The following is a 19,700-nucleotide window of genomic DNA, read 5'->3' as shown; positions in this document are numbered from 1 at the left end:
TATTTACACTGTAAACCTGTCCCGTCGTTCTGGGACCTGCCCTCCGACCTGCTCTGAGGTGATGACTGCAACAGATACTGGGGGAAAGTTAGTAAATCATTTTACTCAGGTACTGGACTAAAGAACAATTTTAAGATACGTGTACTTGTACATTATAATAATTATTGTCATCTTCAGCATCAGAGAAGAAGAAGTGACATAAAAGAAAGGGAAACTAAATAGACTATATACAACAATATAAAATAATAAAATAAAATCAGGGTTATTATTTTCACTTTATGCTACTAAATACTTTCACTTTGTGAAATAAAGTATTTAATCTTAGTTTATAACTTTATTTTACAGGATGAGTTACTACTTCTCTAATGACAACTTCAAGCAACATCATAATATTTACAGGCGTATTTGACCAGTTATTCCCTTTGACGACTGCAGACCAGGAAGGACGGCTCATCTCGACAGATTTGCATGAGCTCTGACACTTCACGGGTGTGGCAGATTAAAACTAAGAAAGATTTACATCCGCCTTGGGATACACCTCCTGCGCCCCATCCTGGAATGCTTAGCAGCCAGGAAACAAAAGAAACTTGTTGTGCACGACAGAAAAAAAAAGACATGTGTGCATGTGTTGAGAATTGGGAGTGGTTTTGAGATTGCGAACCTCACCTGCACTGGCAGCTTTTTGGGCAGTCAACAGGTACTGAGGTTGAGTGGATGAGCATCGTCATTCAGTGACAGCTGAAGAGACGGAGCAGTGAGAGAAGACGATACATGAACGCAGCAACAGGGACATTACACAGCTGAGTGAGTATATGTTTCCTATGGTTTTGATAATGAATGTATAGATACCAGTGAGTGAGTTGTCATTGTCATTTAAAAAACTACAATACTAATACAGTTTACTATCACTATTAGTTTAGAGTTTAGTTAAGTTAGATTTTTATCTCTGTGTCAAATACAGTCTTTGTTAAATAAGTCACTGTCTTTTATCATAGGGAATTTGCAATGGATCTTATTTCTGTGTGCGCTTGTACGTGGATGTGGTTTGTACATGCCTGCATGTAATTGGGATTATTAAAGTCCTGGTAGAATGTAGTCGAACAGGGCGGGCAGGGTGTGGCTGGGATGCAGTTAGCAACCTAAGAAAGAGTGAGAGAACGGCCTTTAGTGAAAACCCTTTAGATCTGGTTCACTCAGGCGCAACAGGTGAGAGGAGGAAGTGAACAAGTAGAAATATGAGGATTGGAATGCAAGAAGTGGACAGATCTTTGACTGTGGGACATTTAGAAAGAGATCAGAGAAGGAAAAACAAACCGTCTTCACAAAGTTCATGTGTATTTAAAGATCACTCATCCTTTCTATAAATACCGGATTAGATTATAATAATAAAACGTTTTATTTATATAGCTCCTTTCAAAACATAGTTAATCATTAATTAAAAGTGACTGGGGGACTTCCTGTCCAATGATCCAAAAAAAAAAAGTTAAAAAGTTTTTAAATCTTCAGGTGACCTGAAAGATGTCCCCATCAATCATCAACATCTGATCACCTGAAACTCAAAGTGGCCGTCTTACAGGGGGCACTATGGAGCCCATTGGCTTTGCCCTAGCAACGTAAACTTTGTGACTTTCACATTGCCTGAAGCCACATTAAGTGAGTTTTCCAGCATCCTATGGCCCTCATAAATAGGCTCTTGCAGAATAATAATAATTATCATAATAATAATAATCCCCATCATCATAATCATCATTAAAAACAATAGGTCGCACCTTCAGAGCTCTGGGCCTATGGACAGAATAGAAGTACAGTTTGAGGGACTGCCATAAGTGCCTCTATAGATAAAAGAATTTCAAATGAGCAAACAAATAAAATAAAATCCAGCTGTTTAAATACTCTCTGAGGTACTTCTACCGTATAGATCAATTAATTGAAATAAAATAATCAAACTATAGATAAAATCAGCTTTTGGGGCATTTTAATAAGGAACTTAAAATGGGAGCCTTATATCTCCCAGGGAAGTCCTGTCTGAAAACAATGGAAAGTTGTTTCATGAGCTTCCTCAGATGTATGAGAATGCATCATTATCAACGTCTCATTATCAACGTCTCATCTTTTCCTTCTTTCCAGCCATGAGTGATCACCTCAGAAGTAGCTACTCTGGGTCCTCAGCCCCGGAGCTGAGGCTCATTCTTCTGGGGAACCTTGGATGTGGAAAGACTTCCTCAGTCGACACCATCCTGGGCCAACTGTCGCCCGTCTCTCCCTCTGCCTCCAGGAGCTGCCAGCTGCGACGGGGCTTCACCGAGGGCAGGAGCATGACCCTGGTGGAGGCGCCGAGATGGTACTGGAACGGAGGGAAGATGGAGGAGAGCGTCAGGAAGGAGACGGAGCGAGTGCTGGAACTGGCAGAACCGGGTCCACACGCCATTTTGCTGCTGGTGCCAGTGGGCCAGTTCACAGAGGTTGGTTTACTGCTTCAGTTGTGCCTGAGCTTTTTGGAAAATAACTGTTTGGAGAAATCGTTTCAAATGTCCGATTCAGTCAAACTACAATGAACAAAATGAAGCCAGTATGAAATGTAAATCATTTTATTTCAGTGGATTTAGCAATATGTTTTTCTCTGGTGTTCCCAGATGGAGGGTCGAGTACCTGCAGAGATGGAGCAGCTGTTTGGGGAGGAGTCACTGGATCACACCCTGGTCCTGCTGACGTGTGGGGACTATTTGATGGGAAGGACAGTGGAGGTACAGACATGTACACCTGTCCCCTTTCAAGTCATCTTTATTTGAGTTTATTTAACTTTGGTACTGTAAATTCACACAGAGCAAATTGTTTTCCACAGGAATACCTGCAGAAAGAGAATCCAGGCCTGCGGCAGATCATTGAGCGCTGCGGGGGGCGGTGCCATGTCATCAATAATCGTCAGCGACAGGACAGGGAGCAGGTCCGCGAGCTGCTGGAGAAGGTGAGACAGACAATGAACAGAGACGTGTCAATGCAATTCAGAATTAAATCATTTCACAATTTTATCTTATTTTGTGTGTACTTGGAATGCTATCCAGGGGATTTTTTTAGATATTGTCAAGCACTTTAGTTTAATTGAAAACTTGAGTGCTTTGTTACCTCCTCCAAAGAGGTTATATTTTCAACCCTGTGAGTTGATTGGTTGGTTGTAATAATAGCTTGCGTTTATATAGGGCCTTTCAAGAGACCCAAGGACGCTTAAAGCAAAATTACACAAAAACTACTGCATGTATTTCCACCAACCTTGATGGAAGGATGTGGTTCAGGGAAGGACCCATTACATTTTGGTGCTGATCCAAGAGTTCTCTTACACTTTCTCTGACATTGCGAGAAGTTAAAGGTCCTGTGTAAAATATTTAGGTGAAAGGGATCCATTGAAAGAAATTGAATATAAAATAATCATTTAAATTGACAAATTGTCGTTTTCTTTACCCTAGAATGAGCCCTTTATATTTAAGTACTTCATATTTACATACTTTATATTTACATCGGGAGCAGGTCCTCTCTACGGAGGCCACCATGTTTTTTTACAGTTGTCCAAATTGGACAAACTAAACACCTTTATTTTGGATGGGGAGGGTAAGGCGAGGGGTATTAAGCTGCAAAATGCTACTTCACCACTAGATGTCACTAAATCCTACACACTGAACCTTTAAAGACAGTTTTGACAAAAGAATAAGGATTTTTTAGTAGACTGATATTTTTGAGTGGGTGCAATTAGGTGCAAATCCAAATAAAATCTGGATGAGGCGTGGTTTTAAAAGGGAAATGTTGGGCCTTGGAGGAGGCCCAACATGACAATGTAGTTTGAATTATTCTGTCTGAGCACGCTGTAGGTCCCAGCAACGCCCTGTTTTCCACTCAATCACACCCAGCCGTGGTCAGAACCGGTTTGGTGATTAATGATTAATCATTAACGCTAACTTTTACTGACCTGGAAATTCATCCTACAATGCAAGTTATAATAAATTGTGACATAATTATATGTGTGTAAATGTGAGTTAATGTTTGTTATTTATATAACAGGTGGAGAATATGGTGCAGGCAAAGGGGGTGTACCACAGGAAAACGGTTCAGGAGCAGGATCTGGAGAGACGAGTGAACGAGAGACGACAGGAACTTATGGAAAGTTACAGAGCTCAAAAGGAAGAGCGAATAGAAAGTAGAGGAGAGGAGGGCGGTACCACCTTGGAGAAGTGGAGGAGAGAAGAGAGAGACGAGACGGAGAGAAGAGCAAGTGGAAGTCAAAGGTCCAATGGGCTTCATTCAACTCCAGCGCCAGAGCCAGAGTCGTATTCATCTTATTCACAGATGCAGGATGACAGGCAGGTGAAGAGGACGCCCAGCTTCAGACTGAACCCAGGTAAACACCCATAGACCCAGTATGCATCCACTTTTGTTTTATTTCACAATATCTTATATTGAGGAAAATATGAGCAGAAATCGTGTAGGACTTCTATTTATTGTTTTGCTTTCGTAGATGGAGCTGTACTCTCTCAAATGTCTGAGGTTGCATCATCTCCGAAAAAGATTACAACGTGTAAGTCACAGGACTTCGTTGGCTTTTATAATATCATTTAACAGTTCACTTATTCATTGATTCATGTTTCATTATGATTGACTTTTTTTATTTCTTTACTAAACTCTGGATTTTTCTTTCAGTTCATCACAGAATCAACAGCTTTGAAGAGAGATTCCCGGAGGCGCCTCCTACTTCCTCTCCCTATTCACCCGTCTTCTCCTCCTCCCCTTCCTCACCGACCTTTGCTGCCTCCTCTTCCACACTCCCCTCATCCTCCTCCCCCTCCTCATCTACTTTTGCCTCCGCCTCTCCCACGTCATCCTATTCATCCTCCTCATCCTCTTCATTCCCCTCATTCTCCTCGTCCTCCACATACCCCTCATCTTATTCAACCTCCACATCAACTTTGGCCCCCGCCTCTCACACATCATCCTCTTCATTCCACTCATCTTCCTCATCCTCCACAGTCCCCTCATCCTCCTCATCCTCCACATTCCCCTCATCGTATTCAAGCGCCCCATCAACTTTAGCTTCTGCCTCTCGCACATCATCCTCTTCAGTCCCTTCATCCTCCTCAACCTCCACAGTCCCTTCATCCTCCACTTCTTCCACATTGCCCTCATCTTATTCAACCTCCTCATCAACTTTTGCCTCTGCCTCTTCCACCTCATACCCCTCATCCTCCTCACCCTCTCCGGAGCTGCGTCTGGTGCTTCTCGGGCGCTCTGGAGCAGGGAAGAGTGCAGCCGGCAACAGCATCCTCAGGGGAGACGAGTTCAAGTCGGACCCGGACAGCCTCACGTCTGTCACTCAGCAGTGTGAGAAAAAGAAGGCGCTGGTTGAAGGACGAAGGGTTAGTGATTGTTATTGTTGTTTGGCTCACACTCATATTCAATTTTCCTTTCTCTTATCCCGCCAAGTGCCCAAATCCCAAATTGCTTTTATGTGACACAATCATTTTGTCATAGAACAGTCGAGGTCTCCCATGATCTGCCTGTGTTTTTAAGTTGCTGTATGTGTCTCCTCTCTATCACCTGCAGGTGGCAGTGGTGGATACCCCAGACTGGTTCACTTCAGAGCGAACTCCAGATGAGGTGCGAGCTCAGATCTCCTCCTGTGTTGCTTTGTCCAGTCCCGGCCCCCACGCCTTCCTCCTGTGCGTCCCCTTGGACCAGCCCGCAAAGACCGAGCTCCAGGCCCTCAAGACCCTCGAAGTTGTTTTCGGCCCGGACGCAATCCAGAAACACACTCTGGTCCTTTTCACTTACGCAGATCGACTGAGGGAGACTGGGAAGGCAGGAAACAACAGCATAGAGGAATATATTGCCAGTCAGCGGGGGGATTTCTTAAACCTTGTGGAAAAATGCCGTGACAGGTTTCATGTTCTGGAGAGCGGATGGGGTCAGGAGGAGATGAGGAACGTGGCGGAACTGCTAGAAAAGGTGGAGCAGACGGTGCGGGAGGCCGGAGGACAGTGTTACTCTTGTCCTGCTTTTCAGGAGGCTGAGAACCGAGTGAGACAGAGACAGGTAGAGATAGCGAGAGAGAATAGAGGCAAGAAGCTGGAGAAGGAAAAATCAAGCGAGGTTGCACAGCTTAACTCAGAGAGGCGGTTAATCTATCCCTTCATGCAGTCTGTGGCCGAGGCAGAAGAGGAAGTGAGAGAAGATGAGATAGAGAAAACACGGCATGAGGCAGAGATGAGTGTAAGCACCATGGACATCGAGAGCCTTCCTGCTATTACACTTTCAGGCTTGTCGCCTTCATTACTTAGTTCCATTATGGAGAAAATGGAGTCTAGTGCAAAAATGTTACCCAAGCTGTTGTCAGATGGCTCCGTGTGGGCTGGTGAGGGAGCTAAGAAGGTGAAAAGTAGCCCAGTGTGGGGGACGGTGGGCACCAGAGCACAAAACCTTCAGAAGATGATGGCTGATAGTTCAGTTTGGGGAAAGATGGGAGCTGGCGCACAACATGCATCCAAACTAGTAGGAGATAGAGTACCCAAGGTGGTGGTGGATAGTTCTGTGTGGGTGGGATCTGGAGCAAAAGCAGCAGCAGGAAGTCCCATGTGGGGGAAAGTTGGTTCCGGGGCCAAACTAGTGGCGGACAGATCCATGCTTGTAGGGTCCGGGATCGGATCTGGGGCCAAGAATTTGGCACAGAGTCCTATGTGGGGAAAAGTAGGATCTGGGGCCAAGAGCGGAGCTAAACTGCTAGCTGACAGTTCTTTACGAGTCGGAGCTGGAATCGGTGCCGGTGCAAAGAAGGTGGCGCAGAGTCCGGCGTGGAAGAAGATGGGCTCGGGGGCCAAAGCAGGGGCCAAGGCAGGGGCCAAAATGGTGGCTGAGAGCCCAGTGTGGGAGAAAACCGTGACCACTGTTAAAGAGGTGCCCAAGGTTGTTTATGCAGGCGCACTGCTGGGTCTCCTGCTGGGCTTGTTTCTGTGGGGTCTCCTCGGCGGAGCTGTCGGTGCAGCTGCTGGATCAGTGGTAACTGAAGTGGGCAGACGGAAGCTCAGCAAGAAAACCACGTTAGAAAAGACGAACGAAGCCGTCAAATCTGTGGAGAGAAAAGTGAACGACAGCGTGGACTCACTGGCAAAACAAGGAGAGAAAGTTCTGAAAACTGAATGAACGACTGAAGGGAGTGTGTTTGTAAAGTGCTTAACATTAATTAAGACATTGATTTGTTTTGATTTAGTACCGTCACAATTTAACTCAAAATCAACTTCTTATTTATTCACAGAATTTTTAGATAAAGGGTTTATTTTAAAATAAAAGATGTTTACAACTTCACTTTTTTTTCCCGCTAGTTCAAGAAAGTGGGTGTTTGTGTCTTTTAAGAAATGTTGAATATTACCCACAGTAATTGTTTGATTGATATTTGTCATTCAAGCATCAAATGTCTATATATGAAAAGAATGTCTACATTTGGCCACAATAACTCAAAGTTGTTAGGGCACATTGCACAAGTATGTAGGTACGTGTTTTATATACAGTTTGCAATCGGCTTCTGTAAGAAAAACATGAAATTATTGTAAAATAATTATTAAACTTTATAATTATACTTTACACTATGATTTTGCCAAATTCTTGCCCATCACTAAATGTAAGTAGTAGAGTCAAGGGGAATTTAAACTTGATTTCTTTGTCTGTCAACACGTTACATTACAAACTCTACACAGTACAGTGCATCATTCACTGAGCACCTTCCCCTTATACTTTATTCTCCTGTACTTAATTAAAGAAAAATGCATTGTTAAATTATTGATTTTGTGTCTCTTTTGAATGATGTTGTTGCAAATTGCCAAAAGTAATGTTTTACAAATATAATTAATTATAAATATTGTGTATTGTAATGTATATTTGTACTATTGATACCAAATTGACTTAACATTTGAAAAGCCTGGCAGCTTCCTAAACCTGTTTATAACAAAGCGCTGTCCTTACTTTCCACAAGCCAAAGCTGCGCTAAGACCATCAGTACCACTCCTCACATGCACGTTTCTGTACGTCATGGCTGAAATTGAGCTTGGTGCATATTTGTACATGTGGGTGTGATATTGAGAGGGGCAGAGTGTTGGAGGGAAAAATGGGAGGAGGCGAGGTCATTATCTCTGAGTCCCAGCCTGACCTGCTTCACCCTGTTTGACCTCCTGTATCAGGACAGAGAGGATATAACACCCCAGCACGCTCAACTGCTGTTAAGGTTAAAGTTTCATTTTGGCCTCTCTTATGCGTCACTGCAGTCTGACTCTTAAAAAGTGCAGTTTAAAAAAACAGGCAATTTTCTTCCAAAGGCCTAAGGCAGAAAAATGTGATGTTTTGTAGATTTCGGTGTCTAGATCTGAATAGATAACAACATGGGTTAAAAGGAGGTTCCTAAGATGCTTACCCTAAATGGATAGTTAAAATTCAAATTTATGAATTTATGAATTGTAATGAATTAATGTGAAAAAAATGTATATTTACATTTCCAGCAGTTCCCTAAACAAAACAAATTTAAATTCATTAAATCCAGATTTTTGTGTGGATCATTTACAGATGAAATTTACTCATAAATAACTGTCCCTAACACATGTTTGATTTTTTTTATTTCAAGGAAAGTTATCCAGATCTACACCTAAAATGCATACAGTCTATGCTAAAATGTAATGGATCCTTCCTCCCTGACCCACAGCACAACCTCCCTTCAAGTTTTGTGTTAATCCATCCAGTAGTTTCTGCATAAACCTACTAACCTTAAGACAAACAGACACATATCCTTCCTGGTGAAGGTAAAGTTGGATACGGAGAGTTGGAGGATATGATTAGATCAGAGAAGGTATGAGAGGTTGAGCATGTTTTTTTCACGGACGACATATTGTCATGTTCTCAGTAGTAAAAACACAGATCTAAATTATACAATGAATGATTCAGTTTCAGGGCCCTGGTGTTGTTCATGACTCACTGTCTTTCTCCCTGCAGCACTTGAATAGAACAGAGCCATTGTTGTTGGTGAACACTTGAGCTTTTCCTACTATGACAAGTCTGAATTCCTGCTGCCAAAAAGGCCCGATTAACTAGGTTTCACTCTCGACTACATGTCTCGGATTCTTGAAACATGAGGAAAAAGGAAACAAATATTTTAAAGGTGTTCCTGTTAGGTTTTCAGATCTGTCTGAGTCTGACCTGTAGCACAAACACAGGCTCAGATCCAATCACATGATGGGCGTAGGTGCATGTGTTGCCAGCCTGAGCTGATTCCTGCAGAGCCGGTACGCTGGCTGTTTGTTCTGAATAAATACACACTGCAAAACTGTCGAATGTGCATCGATACAACACAGCACATGCGACATATCATCATCTAAGTTGCTATGATGGACCTGTGCAAACAATTTGTACATCCAGCAGCTAAGGAGCAAATCAACTTTTCATGTTTTTGACCACATGACTATTGTAGCTCCATGTTGGGTCCCTACCAGCTCCTGAGAGAAATATCTGTCCCTTTAACTCTTTAATGCTCCACTCAATCACCAGAGAATCTCTTAGTTTTTCCGTCTGGTGTTTGCAGCCGAGCAGCTAAAAGCCAAAAATGAAGCTATGAAAGCTTTGAGAATGAATCAGAACATTAAAGCTAGGGTTGGTAATCCTAGAAAAACTAGCACAACATATGAAACAGAAACGTCCCATCAACCCTCTCTTAATAGCTACTCCCCCGAAAGACATTTGCGAAAGACGACTGCCAGTAAATGTCTTTGCCGTGACTCGCTTGCTTACTTGTGAAGTCTCGGATCCTTCACCTTGAGATCATGGGCAGGCAGGTCAGTTAGTGACTGACAGGTACGCTAGACAATCATTTAATTGTTTTACTTTTCAAGGATTTCCAAAAATACGCTGAATTAGATGAAAATTTCTATGATTCTCTATCAACTTTGATGAACTTCAGATGCCACATTGTTTTAAGGTCCATCAGGTGTCTCAGTTTGTAATGACAGTGAGTCACACAGTGCCAACACCGAGCCGGCTCACCTAAATGGAATGCAGACATTTTTAAAGGCACAGCTGTGCTTTTCCTGCTGTGTGAGCCAAACTGTGCTGCTGCCGCTGCAAAAGAGTCAACAGTTATTGGTTTAATACATCACACTGTGACTCCAGGGTGACTATTGTGAGTTTGTTGTTTGTGCTGCTACTGAAAACGAGCAAAAACTTTAGCATGTGCCAGTTGTTATTTGTATTTCATGTGACCCTGCCTCTGTTTTTAATGGTCTCTGTGGTTTCAGGGCGAAGCAGGGAGGGACGGAGCAGCCTGGCACAGCAGAGCAGACACAAACAGCCGGAGCAGGAGTTGTGAAAGCAGCTCTTCCTGTTGTGTGGTCCCGAAACAGGGTGTACAGGGGTTCCCAGAGCATCCTGGTGGCTGTTTTTCCCCACTCTCTTCCCCCGTGCAGCGGTTGCCACCCCACATGTGCAAAAATCCATCAAACACACACACATGCAGCCCACACCTCCACCGCCCCCCCACCAGGAAACTCGTTTGCCGTCAATGAGACAGCTCTAACTGAAGGCGTTTCCTGGCCACTTGACGGTGGAGGCACGCAGGCTAAAAGACAGCAGCACCAACGCACAGCTGCAACGTACACCCCAAACTTTCACTTATACAATCCCCCCCAACGCGTGGAGCCCCTTCTCTAACCGCATCCCACATCCACACGGACCTTCCTCACACAAAACCACCCACTATTGTTGCTGTTGCATCAGTCTTTTTTGCAAATTTTTCTCCACCGCATCCACTTCACAGCTTGCACACACGCGCATGCACACAAGGTACAAACATGTAGAATACATACATGTGCAAAAGCTTCTTCAAATGCAGTGACAAATTAATACAACCCTTTTTTCCCTTTTTTTCAGTAAATAATGTCACCTGGTTTAAGGGTTTAAAATCATTTAGTATTTTTTTAACTAGTTTTGTGTATGCCAAGGAGGTTTTTTCTTTGAATGCTGTTTGTCTGCCCTTTTGCAGGATTATACAAAAAAGATTTGGTTAAATTTTTGTGAATTTCTGTGGAAATAATGCAGACATCTTGATTCAGGCATATTAAGAGGACTAATGTCTGAGTGTTTGTCATTTGGTGCAGTTCAATTACATTTAATAAGGAGTCTTTCGGGCCTTGACGGAGTTATGATGTCTACTGAGCGCCATTGTAGTTGACTTTCCAAAGAGGTTATATTTTCAACTGTGTTTGTGGTTAGTTAGCAGGGTTAAGCAAAAACAACCGCACAGATTGTCAGGAAAACCTGGTGCAAGGATGGATCAGAAAATAACCTGTTACATTTTGCAGAATCAGAATTTCTTTTCACTGTCTTTAACATTGTATTGCATGTCTAGGGGACTGATATTCATGAGGTTGTGCATTGTGTGGCAGATCCAAATAAAAATCCAGACATAGTGAATTTAAATGTGATTTGAGATGGAGATTGTTGGGCCTCGGCAGAGATATGAACTCTACTGATTGACATACTATACCATCTCTCATCCTCTCCCATCCACAATATGACATGCAGCTTGGCTTTTGCTGTTTAGCCCATGTACTATGTGGCAATCATTTTTGTGTTGAGTTATAAACACATGACTGCATTTTATTGTGAAATATGAACGTTCAATATTAATGAAAAGATGTACAGACCAATATCTATCTCTCATACTTCTAATTTACTAGCATTTCACTTTTCTAACTGCATCTGATGGTCATCGTGCTCATCACTAAACTAAACATTTGAGGATCCACACGTAAGTTCAATGAACTGAAAGCAACAGCACATTTGGATGCTGTTGAGAAATCGTGCTGACGAATAGCCGTCTTAGTAACGCAGTAAGAGGATGTCAAATAAGGAACAGCAAACTAAGACGCACTTTATTTCTGTCTGGTACAAGTGTGTCACAATGTCAGGGCGGGACCATCGGCCCTGCTTCTCTGACAGTGAAGACAGCAGGAACGTCCAAAGCTGCAACACTAAAATGCTGGAATGCGTGTTGTGCATTTCTTCACACGCACAACAGAGGAGATGCTGGTTATTTACATAAAAACACCTGAGGCTGCATTTTCACTGAAAATCTTTTAACCCTCTTTTTATAGGGTATATATCAGGACATTTTCTGAAACTGAAAAAAAGGCGTTAAAAGGTTACACAATGTTCTGATACGCTGAAAAAAAAACCACTAATCTCTGCCATCGTTATGTACTATTTGAGTTTCCCTTTTTCAAAACTGCAGTTCTCTTGATTACAGAGTTTTTACAACACATTTTCAGAGTCTTAAATGTATCCCTGTTCTTCAGGAGCATCAGTTTGTTTTCCTGCTTTGAAACCTTGTATGTAATCTGAACAGAGGTGAATGTACAGGTCTGAAATGTTGAAACTTGAATTTTAAAAGGACAAATATCTGTTATTTAAGAGTTAAGTCTACAACATGCAGTTTTTCTGAGATTGCCACGCTCATGAGGTTTGCGTATCACAGGATCTTTACCAGTGTTGACCTGCAGCTCTGATCTGAAACTCTGAAACTGAGTCAGGATCCTGGAGGCAGAGGCATTTGCTCCTAATCTATAGTTTGCTCTCAGTTGAAGTACAGTCCAAGCATGTCAATCACATGGAATCAACAGACTTCTCCAGCAATGGAGCTCAACATGGAGGAAGTTAAGATTCCCATTCATTTTTTGAGTAGATATTTTAATATGCTTTCATTAGATTATTTGATTAAATTTAATTCCAAGCTGTTAAACACCTTCTCTCACTTTCAGAGGGTGTCATGATAATCCCATATCTCTTTAGAGATTCTACATTGTTGTGGGGTAGACAGATTGGGGATTCAAGATCCTGATTATTAGATTTTTTTATTATTAAAACATATAAGGACATTAATCCAGCCTGAAATATTATGTAACTATATTTCCAGGATTCTGTTTTGCATAAATCATCCGCATGATGAATTTCCATAGTTAGACACTGTGTTGTAATGTTTACCACAGAACACTGTCACATTATTTTGGAAAAAAACAACAGAAAATAGAATTCATGTCTTTCAGCCTCCTGCAGACTTTTTGAAAACACAGAGCCTTGTAATCAACCAATATAGAGACAATTAAAATGGCAAAATATCACCAACAGCGAGTCTTCTTCTTATTCACATGATTTGGGAGGTGATGCTCTCAGACCATATCGTCCTGTCTTTCTCCGTCAGTGTGGTAGTCAAACTCCCGCCGGCTGCTCACTTCTTTGTTTGCCCCCCTCCAGTGTCACCTCTCATCATTTGTGGCAGCCACCATTCTCATCTGACCCTTGACCTTTCCCAGAATACCTTGGGTCAACAAAGAGGTCTTAGCCCCAAAGCTTTCTTCACTGTCCGTGTCACCATAGCAACTGGATGTTACTGGGGAATTAGCCAGGGCAACAACTGAGTCTGTTGAGTCTCTGCGGGTTTTTGCCATGATGGCTGAGGGCGGCAGGACGGCGCGGGACCGACAAGGGGAGTTCAGTTTATTGCTGTCCGAGCCTTCTGCCGTCCCTTCATCCTCAGCCTCCTCCTCAGCGGAGTCTGGGCTCTTGTCCTCGGCCTGGTCGTTGAGCAGAGTTACCAGGAAGTTGATGTACTTTACTGCCAGACGCAGGATTTCATTCTTGCTGAGCTTTTTGTCAGGCGGGTGAGTGGGAATGAGTTTCCTGAGCTCAGAGAAAGCCCCGTTCACGTTCTGCTGCCGCCAGCGCTCACGACTGTTGGTGAAGACGCGGCGAGCGATTTTCTGAGGGGGGCCTGCTGGAAACACATAAACAGTACAATCTGTAGAATGACACTCAGTTGAGCGCAAACCTCCAATCAGACCAACTGCATTTACCTCGCAATAGTTTTACGAAATAACGCAAAAGTAATTCTCAATAAAAATTCTCTTTGTGATGGATCAGAGGGCGGAGCCAAGATTTCTTATGACTTTCTTTAACATTGCAAACGTTTTTCAACACTTTAGTTGATTTTGTCAGTTTGTAATTCATGGATCTTGGGGAAAAAAAATTGACATATTTAGGGGACTGATATTTATGAGTGTGTGTGTTAAAATGAGCATTTTGCTGCAGATACAATTAAATAAACAGATCCAGTGTATTTAAATGTGGTTTCACGAGGGGACTGTTGGACCTTGTTGGAGCACTTCTAGTTTATTTTAAAAAGTCACTTTACACTAAGTGCTGCTGTAAATCCTCATTAGAGTGATGTGTATTAATCCCTGGCTGAAAATAGACCTCTAACACATGTACCTTTTACTGTGGAAGCCTAAGATGCCCACAGGAATTAGGGTATTAAATCACCACCTTAAATATAGTCAGTATATGTGCTTGAGATTCATTTTTAAAGGTCAGGTACATAGTCTGCACTGAAAGCCACAAAAGTGTCAAGAGATAAATGAAAACATAGGAATTGATGATAAAGAGAAACAAGCAATTTCCAAACGTCTCCTTTAAAATATTACACCTGACTCTCATGACTGTCGGAGGTAATTTCATTGCATCTGTGTGAAACTCACAGTCATTGATCTCCATCTCAAAGTGTGACGACGATCTCCTCTTGATGCGGCTGTTGTTGAGGACGCCATAGTTTCCTCCTGAGGGACCCAGGTACGAGCTGGAGACAGACAACACAGCACATTGTATGTGAGTGGGACATTTTGGTAATTGCATGCAGAATAAGCCAGATTTCTTTTTCATGCAACTGTATATATAACAGTTTAAATGTTTTTAATGGTAATTTATTTATTTGCTCAGGTAAAAAAGTTACAAGACAAGTACTATAGGGTGCAGGGGAGAGGCAGAGAAACACAGTGGGTGAGTTTGAACCCCTAAATGAAATTTCTTGAAATTACAAAATACAAAATTAATGACATTGAATTCAATTCAAGAACTTTATTGTCATTTCTAACCAAACAACAAAACTGTGCAGTATAGAATGAAATAGCGTTTCTCCAGGGCAGTGCAATTTCAATAGTAGCTTAAAAACAGAAAATGTAATCAATACATACTATATGTTAATAATATATAACACAATAATATTGATCTGATTATAGAAGCAAAAGATGTGTGTATATGATGTGGATAAGTGATGAGTGTCATTCAAAAGTCATTCAATCAAGACTCGGCTCCTCTAAATCTGAGTGAAAATTGACCTCTGCTAGTGAGAAATATCAGGAGGATCTGAGGATTAATTAAATAAAAGTTAAGCTGTAAATGAGCTTTTCAGTAAGTCTTAAATTGCTCAGGAAAATTATTTTCAGTTGAGTGTGTGTCTAAAATAAAAACACATATTCTTACATTTCCTAAGTAAACAAACAAGTTGGGTCTTTGCAGCGTTTCTCGTTTTGAATAACACTGAGCAGAGTGGCTGGGGAAAGCAGGAAGACGGTGGTGTGAATATGTTTCTGCCGTTGACTGAATGTACGTGCACAGTTTTAGCTCGGTCTCATTAAGCCTGGCTACTGGCTGATTCTTCTTCAGGAGGATGAAACAGACCAACGCTTCCTTCTACAAACAAACCACAGAGAAGTGGGGAGGCGATCTTATTCCCACACCTCCATGACAGATGGGGAAATCATTGATGTAGCCACAGTGGGGGGGGGGGGGGGGGAGTTTTTTTCAATATAGCGTGTGCTCCTTTGTTGCAGAAAGAAAACTGTGTGGAAAATCCTTTTTGGAGTAGAGAATAGATGAACAGTAGGAGGGCTTTATAAATTCGGCAAATTAATGCCTTACTTCACGAGTGTAATCTACGAGGTGCCAATTCCTCAAACCCAAAAAGAACTTTGTTTGTCTGTTCGTCAGTTCAATTTCTAAATTTAGCTGCAACTAAAAGAATAATGTAGAGTTTTAAAATGACAGCCTGTACAGGTTTCTGCAACAAAACGCACAACCACAAAAGCATTAAATAACATTTCTCAGTAAATGTAGTGTGAGAAATGTGAGGCTCCTTTATAACAGCACACATCCTGCTGTCATGTCACAGAGCAGCCAGTATGAAATCCCAGCAGTTGAGGTTTTATGTGAAACAGAAACTTTAACATCTCCCAAAGCCGCATTGTATGCAATTTGATAGTTTAGTGACACACATCTGCTTGTGTTCCTGTTAGAAAAATACTGTAGACGGAGGAGCCTGTGACATGGATTTGTCTTACTTAATATATGGCAGGATATTCTGTGGGGAGCGGATGCTGCATCTTAGAACATATTTTTATCAGAAAGTGTGTCATGCATGATTTTTACCTCATTTTAACGGGTTTTGTTTGTTTTCATACATCTACATTTAGATACAATAAATGCTGTAAAAATAAAGTTTTATTAATTTTATTCTTATTCCTATTCCTATAGACAGAAGTGCAACATCCTGCATTATTTGACTTTTTATTAACAGGATTATTTAATCCTGGAAAAGATATAAGAGCAGGCCTTTTCCTTAAAGCGAAATAAAATCAGCAGGGACGGCTGTGGCTCAGGAGGTAGAGCGGGTCGTCCATTATCATGTTGGTTGTGTCAATAGTCTATGAATCAGTTGTATGAGAGATATAGAAGTGCTTTGAGTGAATGTGACATATACTGTAAAGAAATTTGATTAGTCGCTAAGACTAGAAATGTGCTAGATATTACTACAGCCCATATATCACTTATTCTGTCTGTTAATATTGTGGATCTTATGACTGCACCTTGTTAGGCCCTCCAAAATGAAAAAATCCCTGAGGGGGAAAAAGGCAATGTTGAGTATAGCAATATTTTTTGTGTTCATAAGGTAAATATGCTTGAAACACTGTCAAAATGGATGAATCCAAAAACAAAACGCCAAATTTCACCTGCTGAAGAAGGCGTGTGCAGGCAGGTACTGTTGAGGCAGCAGGGACCCCGGGGAGTGGGCTGAGGGGCCTCCAGGACCTCCAGTGCACGCCACAGTCAAACAGGTCTGATGGCCGCGGCGAATGCCCCCATGAGGCCTGTGCAGGAGGCCGGGGATGGGATGGAGGGCGGTCAGAGGGGTGTTGGGCAGCGGCAGAGGTGGCTTGCTGTGACCGAGACTGATGACCGGAATGTAGGGAGGAAGAGGAGAGGATGATGAGGATGATGATATAGCGGTTGGAGGTGGGAGCGTACACGGAGATGTCTTGGCGGGAGCTGGGAGGAGCGGAGGAGGAGAAGAAAGAGTTGGGGACCTGTAGGAGGTAGCAGCAGTTGTTCTCTTTCCTCCTTCTTGCTTCTCCTCCTGCTCTACCTTGGTCTCCATGGCGATGGGCTCAAGCGCAGCAGCTTTATCCGCGCAGTGATTGGCCAACGCCGTTGTTGTGCTGATGGAGGACTGAATGGAGACAGTGTTGGGGAAATCTGTCTGTCCCTTGGGCCCTGTCTTCTTAGCAGGACACGGGCTGCTTGCAGCTGAAGTCTGGTTCTCCGAGGGGCTGTGCTGCTCCAGGGACGCACACGTGGGCGAGGAGGCAGAGAAAGAGGAGGAGGAGGAAGAGGGTCGAGATCGGTCCGGGGGTGAGGTGGGTGGAGTGGCGGGCTTTAACTTCTCCATCATGATGGTGAAGCCCCAGAGGGAATCCCACAGTCTCGTTCCTCTCTGCTGCCAACGTGCTGCGACCGTGCGGTGTCTTTATTTGTGTATGAGAGTTACTAACATGTTCCACCTGCAGCTAAAGCCTTTTAAATCGCTCACAGCCCAACCTTTGTGAATTTCCCTTAAAGGTGACGGGAAATTCTTTATTTCCTCTTCCTTTGCTCCACTTTCCTGCAGAATGTGCAGCTTTATTCTTGCTCTAACATATAGATTTGTCAGTTGGTCTTTTTGCCGCCACACAGGGTCAGCATTGGAGTCTTCAATCCATCCCCCGCTGGATGATTATAGAAACGCAAATGAAGCAAAATATATTTATATCTGTGTTGCAGTCATGAATGAAGAGCTTCTTCTGTCGTGTTGTCTGTGGGTGCGTGCAGCGCACAGCTGAAGTGGGTTTTTTTGGTCAGATTTGAACTGGATGACTCTATTTTCCTGACAGTACATCCTGAGCGGCGGATTCAACTTTTCGGACGAGTCTCCGGTGGCTGCTCTTGATGAGTCCTTCTGTCTATATGTCCGTCTGCGATTAGTTTGAGGATGTGAGTCAAAATCCTTTAAAGTATTCAGAACATCCCAGACCAGGGAAGATTGGATTGGTATCAAAGAGTCTGTTGAACAAAAGAAGAAAAGCTCACTCAGGATATATAGATATATATGCATGGTTTATATTAACGGAAAAGATGTGGAAATGTGGTCAAAGGTCAAAGTTTGCACAAGACCTTGAACTAAACTGTGATGAAGTTGTTTTAGGTGAATTTTAAACGGAAGTTGTTCTACTGTTTGAATCTGAATTTACTTTATGGAAGATTTACAGATTCTGATGAAGCTCTGCTGCCGTGTCTTCAGGGAGACACACTCTGCTCTGCGAGGCGAAGACATGATGATGTCCTAGGTTTTGCAATCGCAATTGTTCCTGTTTTATCTTTTCTCGTGGTCGTGACTTTTTGCTCGGAGTGTTCCGTTTTTTAATGATGATGTGTCCGGTCATCGTTCTGAGATAGAGTCTTCTTTTGCAACAGTTTGATATTAATTTCCATTTAAATACCCTGGTTAAAAGAACCGTTAGAGAAGCTGACAGAATCACTGATGAATTTCTCAAAGGGGTCCGTGTAAAATACTCATCACTATAAGGTTAGTTATCCTGAAAGAATAATCTGTGGCAGTTATTTTTCAAAGAATCTAAGAAGCAAAAAGTTACAGATTTATATTTTGTAGAGTCGATAGGATATATTTTATATTTGTTTATATTAATTTATTTATTATATATATTTAATATTTTGTCAAGTGGAGCCTGTGTCCACAGAGAGGTTAACTAAACGTTTATACACAATTAGCTAATAACAAATACTCAATTAAACTACTCATATCAAATATTTTTGGATGAATTTGCTGAACCTTTATGCTTCAAATGTCATTCATGACATTTATACATTGGTTATTGCCTCACAATGCTGATTATAGTGTATATTTAAATAAAATATATGATAATTTCTTAAGCAGAGCACTTTCCAACCCACAACATTTTTTCTGATGATAATAATAATTTTATTTTGCTTAATGTAAAAACGAGTAGATGACATAAGAACCAAAACGTCTGCTTTATATTTATTGTTCTCTTATTATTATCAATATTAGTTAAAATAATTAAATGCAGCAAACAGCTCACATACTAAAACACGAGTCAAGTAAAATAAACGAACCGTCTAATGATGTTTAATACTCACAGACACATGATGACATCCATCTGTTTGTCCTGTAAAATCCATCAGAGTTCCAGTGATGTGTGATCGCACATGTTTTATCTCCTCAGTGTTTAACGTCTTTCTCCTCCTGCTCCTCCTCCTCCTCCTCCTCCTCCTCCTCCTCCTCCTCCTCCTCCTCCTCCTCCTCCTCCTCCTCCTCCTTCAGGTCGCTCACACTCCTCTGCAGTCTGTCACTGTCTGTCTGTCAGTCTCTGAGGTCAGAGATGAAGCCAAACTTTCCGTCACCACTCAACATAACTCCTCGTGCTCAGGTGAGACCCCTCTGAAAATGT

General features: G+C 42.1%; 2 protein-coding genes across 5 annotated transcripts; one reads left to right on the top strand and one right to left on the bottom strand.

The window, feature by feature from the left end:
* The first annotated feature begins 350 nt into the window (after nt 1–350).
* LOC133027378 (uncharacterized) lies at nt 351–7,809 on the top strand. 3 transcript variants are annotated; one of them, XM_061094386.1, is made up of 8 exons: nt 351–804; nt 2,276–2,462; nt 2,634–2,744; nt 2,843–2,965; nt 4,051–4,387; nt 4,505–4,564; nt 4,687–5,399; nt 5,587–7,809. In XM_061094386.1, exons 2-8 carry the CDS (start codon nt 2,316–2,318, stop codon nt 7,177–7,179), a joined length of 3,084 nt encoding a protein of 1,027 aa, XP_060950369.1. In that variant the 5' UTR covers nt 351–804; nt 2,276–2,315; the 3' UTR covers nt 7,180–7,809. The 3 variants fall into 3 exon arrangements, with proteins under 3 accessions (XP_060950369.1, XP_060950361.1, XP_060950353.1); XM_061094378.1 differs by having other exon boundaries at nt 2,128–2,462; XM_061094370.1 differs by lacking the exon at nt 351–804 and having other exon boundaries at nt 961–2,462.
* Nucleotides 7,810–11,996: 4,187 nt separating this feature from the next.
* lyl1 (LYL1 basic helix-loop-helix family member) lies at nt 11,997–19,482 on the bottom strand. Of its 2 annotated transcripts, none has more exons than XM_061090939.1 (4): nt 19,390–19,482; nt 16,908–18,273; nt 14,601–14,698; nt 11,997–13,840 (listed from the first exon to the last, which is right to left on the bottom strand). In XM_061090939.1, the coding sequence occupies exons 2-4, from the start codon at nt 17,624–17,626 to the stop codon at nt 13,323–13,325; spliced, it is 1,335 nt and encodes a 444-aa protein (XP_060946922.1). In that variant the 5' UTR covers nt 17,627–18,273; nt 19,390–19,482; the 3' UTR covers nt 11,997–13,322. The 2 variants fall into 2 exon arrangements, with proteins under 2 accessions (XP_060946922.1, XP_060946923.1); XM_061090940.1 differs by having other exon boundaries at nt 11,997–13,837.
* Between the last annotated feature and the right edge of the window lie 218 nt (nt 19,483–19,700).

Source organism: Limanda limanda, chromosome 2 (assembly GCF_963576545.1).
Source record: "Limanda limanda chromosome 2, fLimLim1.1, whole genome shotgun sequence".
Classification (NCBI taxonomy): Eukaryota; Metazoa; Chordata; class Actinopteri; order Pleuronectiformes; family Pleuronectidae; genus Limanda; species Limanda limanda.
Note: the sequence above shows the minus strand (reverse complement) of the source record. Positions and strands in the feature narration are given on the sequence as shown.

Excerpts from the sequence above, each read along its gene's own strand:
- LOC133027378 (XM_061094370.1), top strand. The coding sequence starts at position 2,064 with ATGTATGAGAATGCATCATTATCAACGTCTCATTATCAACGTCTCATC. Across the intron at positions 4,388-4,504 it reads CAGCTTCAGACTGAACCCAG|ATGGAGCTGTACTCTCTCAA; the intron begins GTAAACACCCAT and ends TTGCTTTCGTAG. Across the intron at positions 4,565-4,686 it reads TCCGAAAAAGATTACAACGT|TTCATCACAGAATCAACAGC; the intron begins GTAAGTCACAGG and ends TTTTTCTTTCAG.
- lyl1 (XM_061090939.1), bottom strand. The coding sequence starts at position 17,626 with ATGATGGAGAAGTTAAAGCCCGCCACTCCACCCACCTCACCCCCGGAC. Across the intron at positions 14,699-16,907 it reads GCACACGCCTTCTTCAGCAG|CTCGTACCTGGGTCCCTCAG; the intron begins GTGAAATTTGGC and ends GTCTGTCTCCAG. Across the intron at positions 13,841-14,600 it reads TGAGATGGAGATCAATGACT|CAGGCCCCCCTCAGAAAATC; the intron begins GTGAGTTTCACA and ends ATGTGTTTCCAG.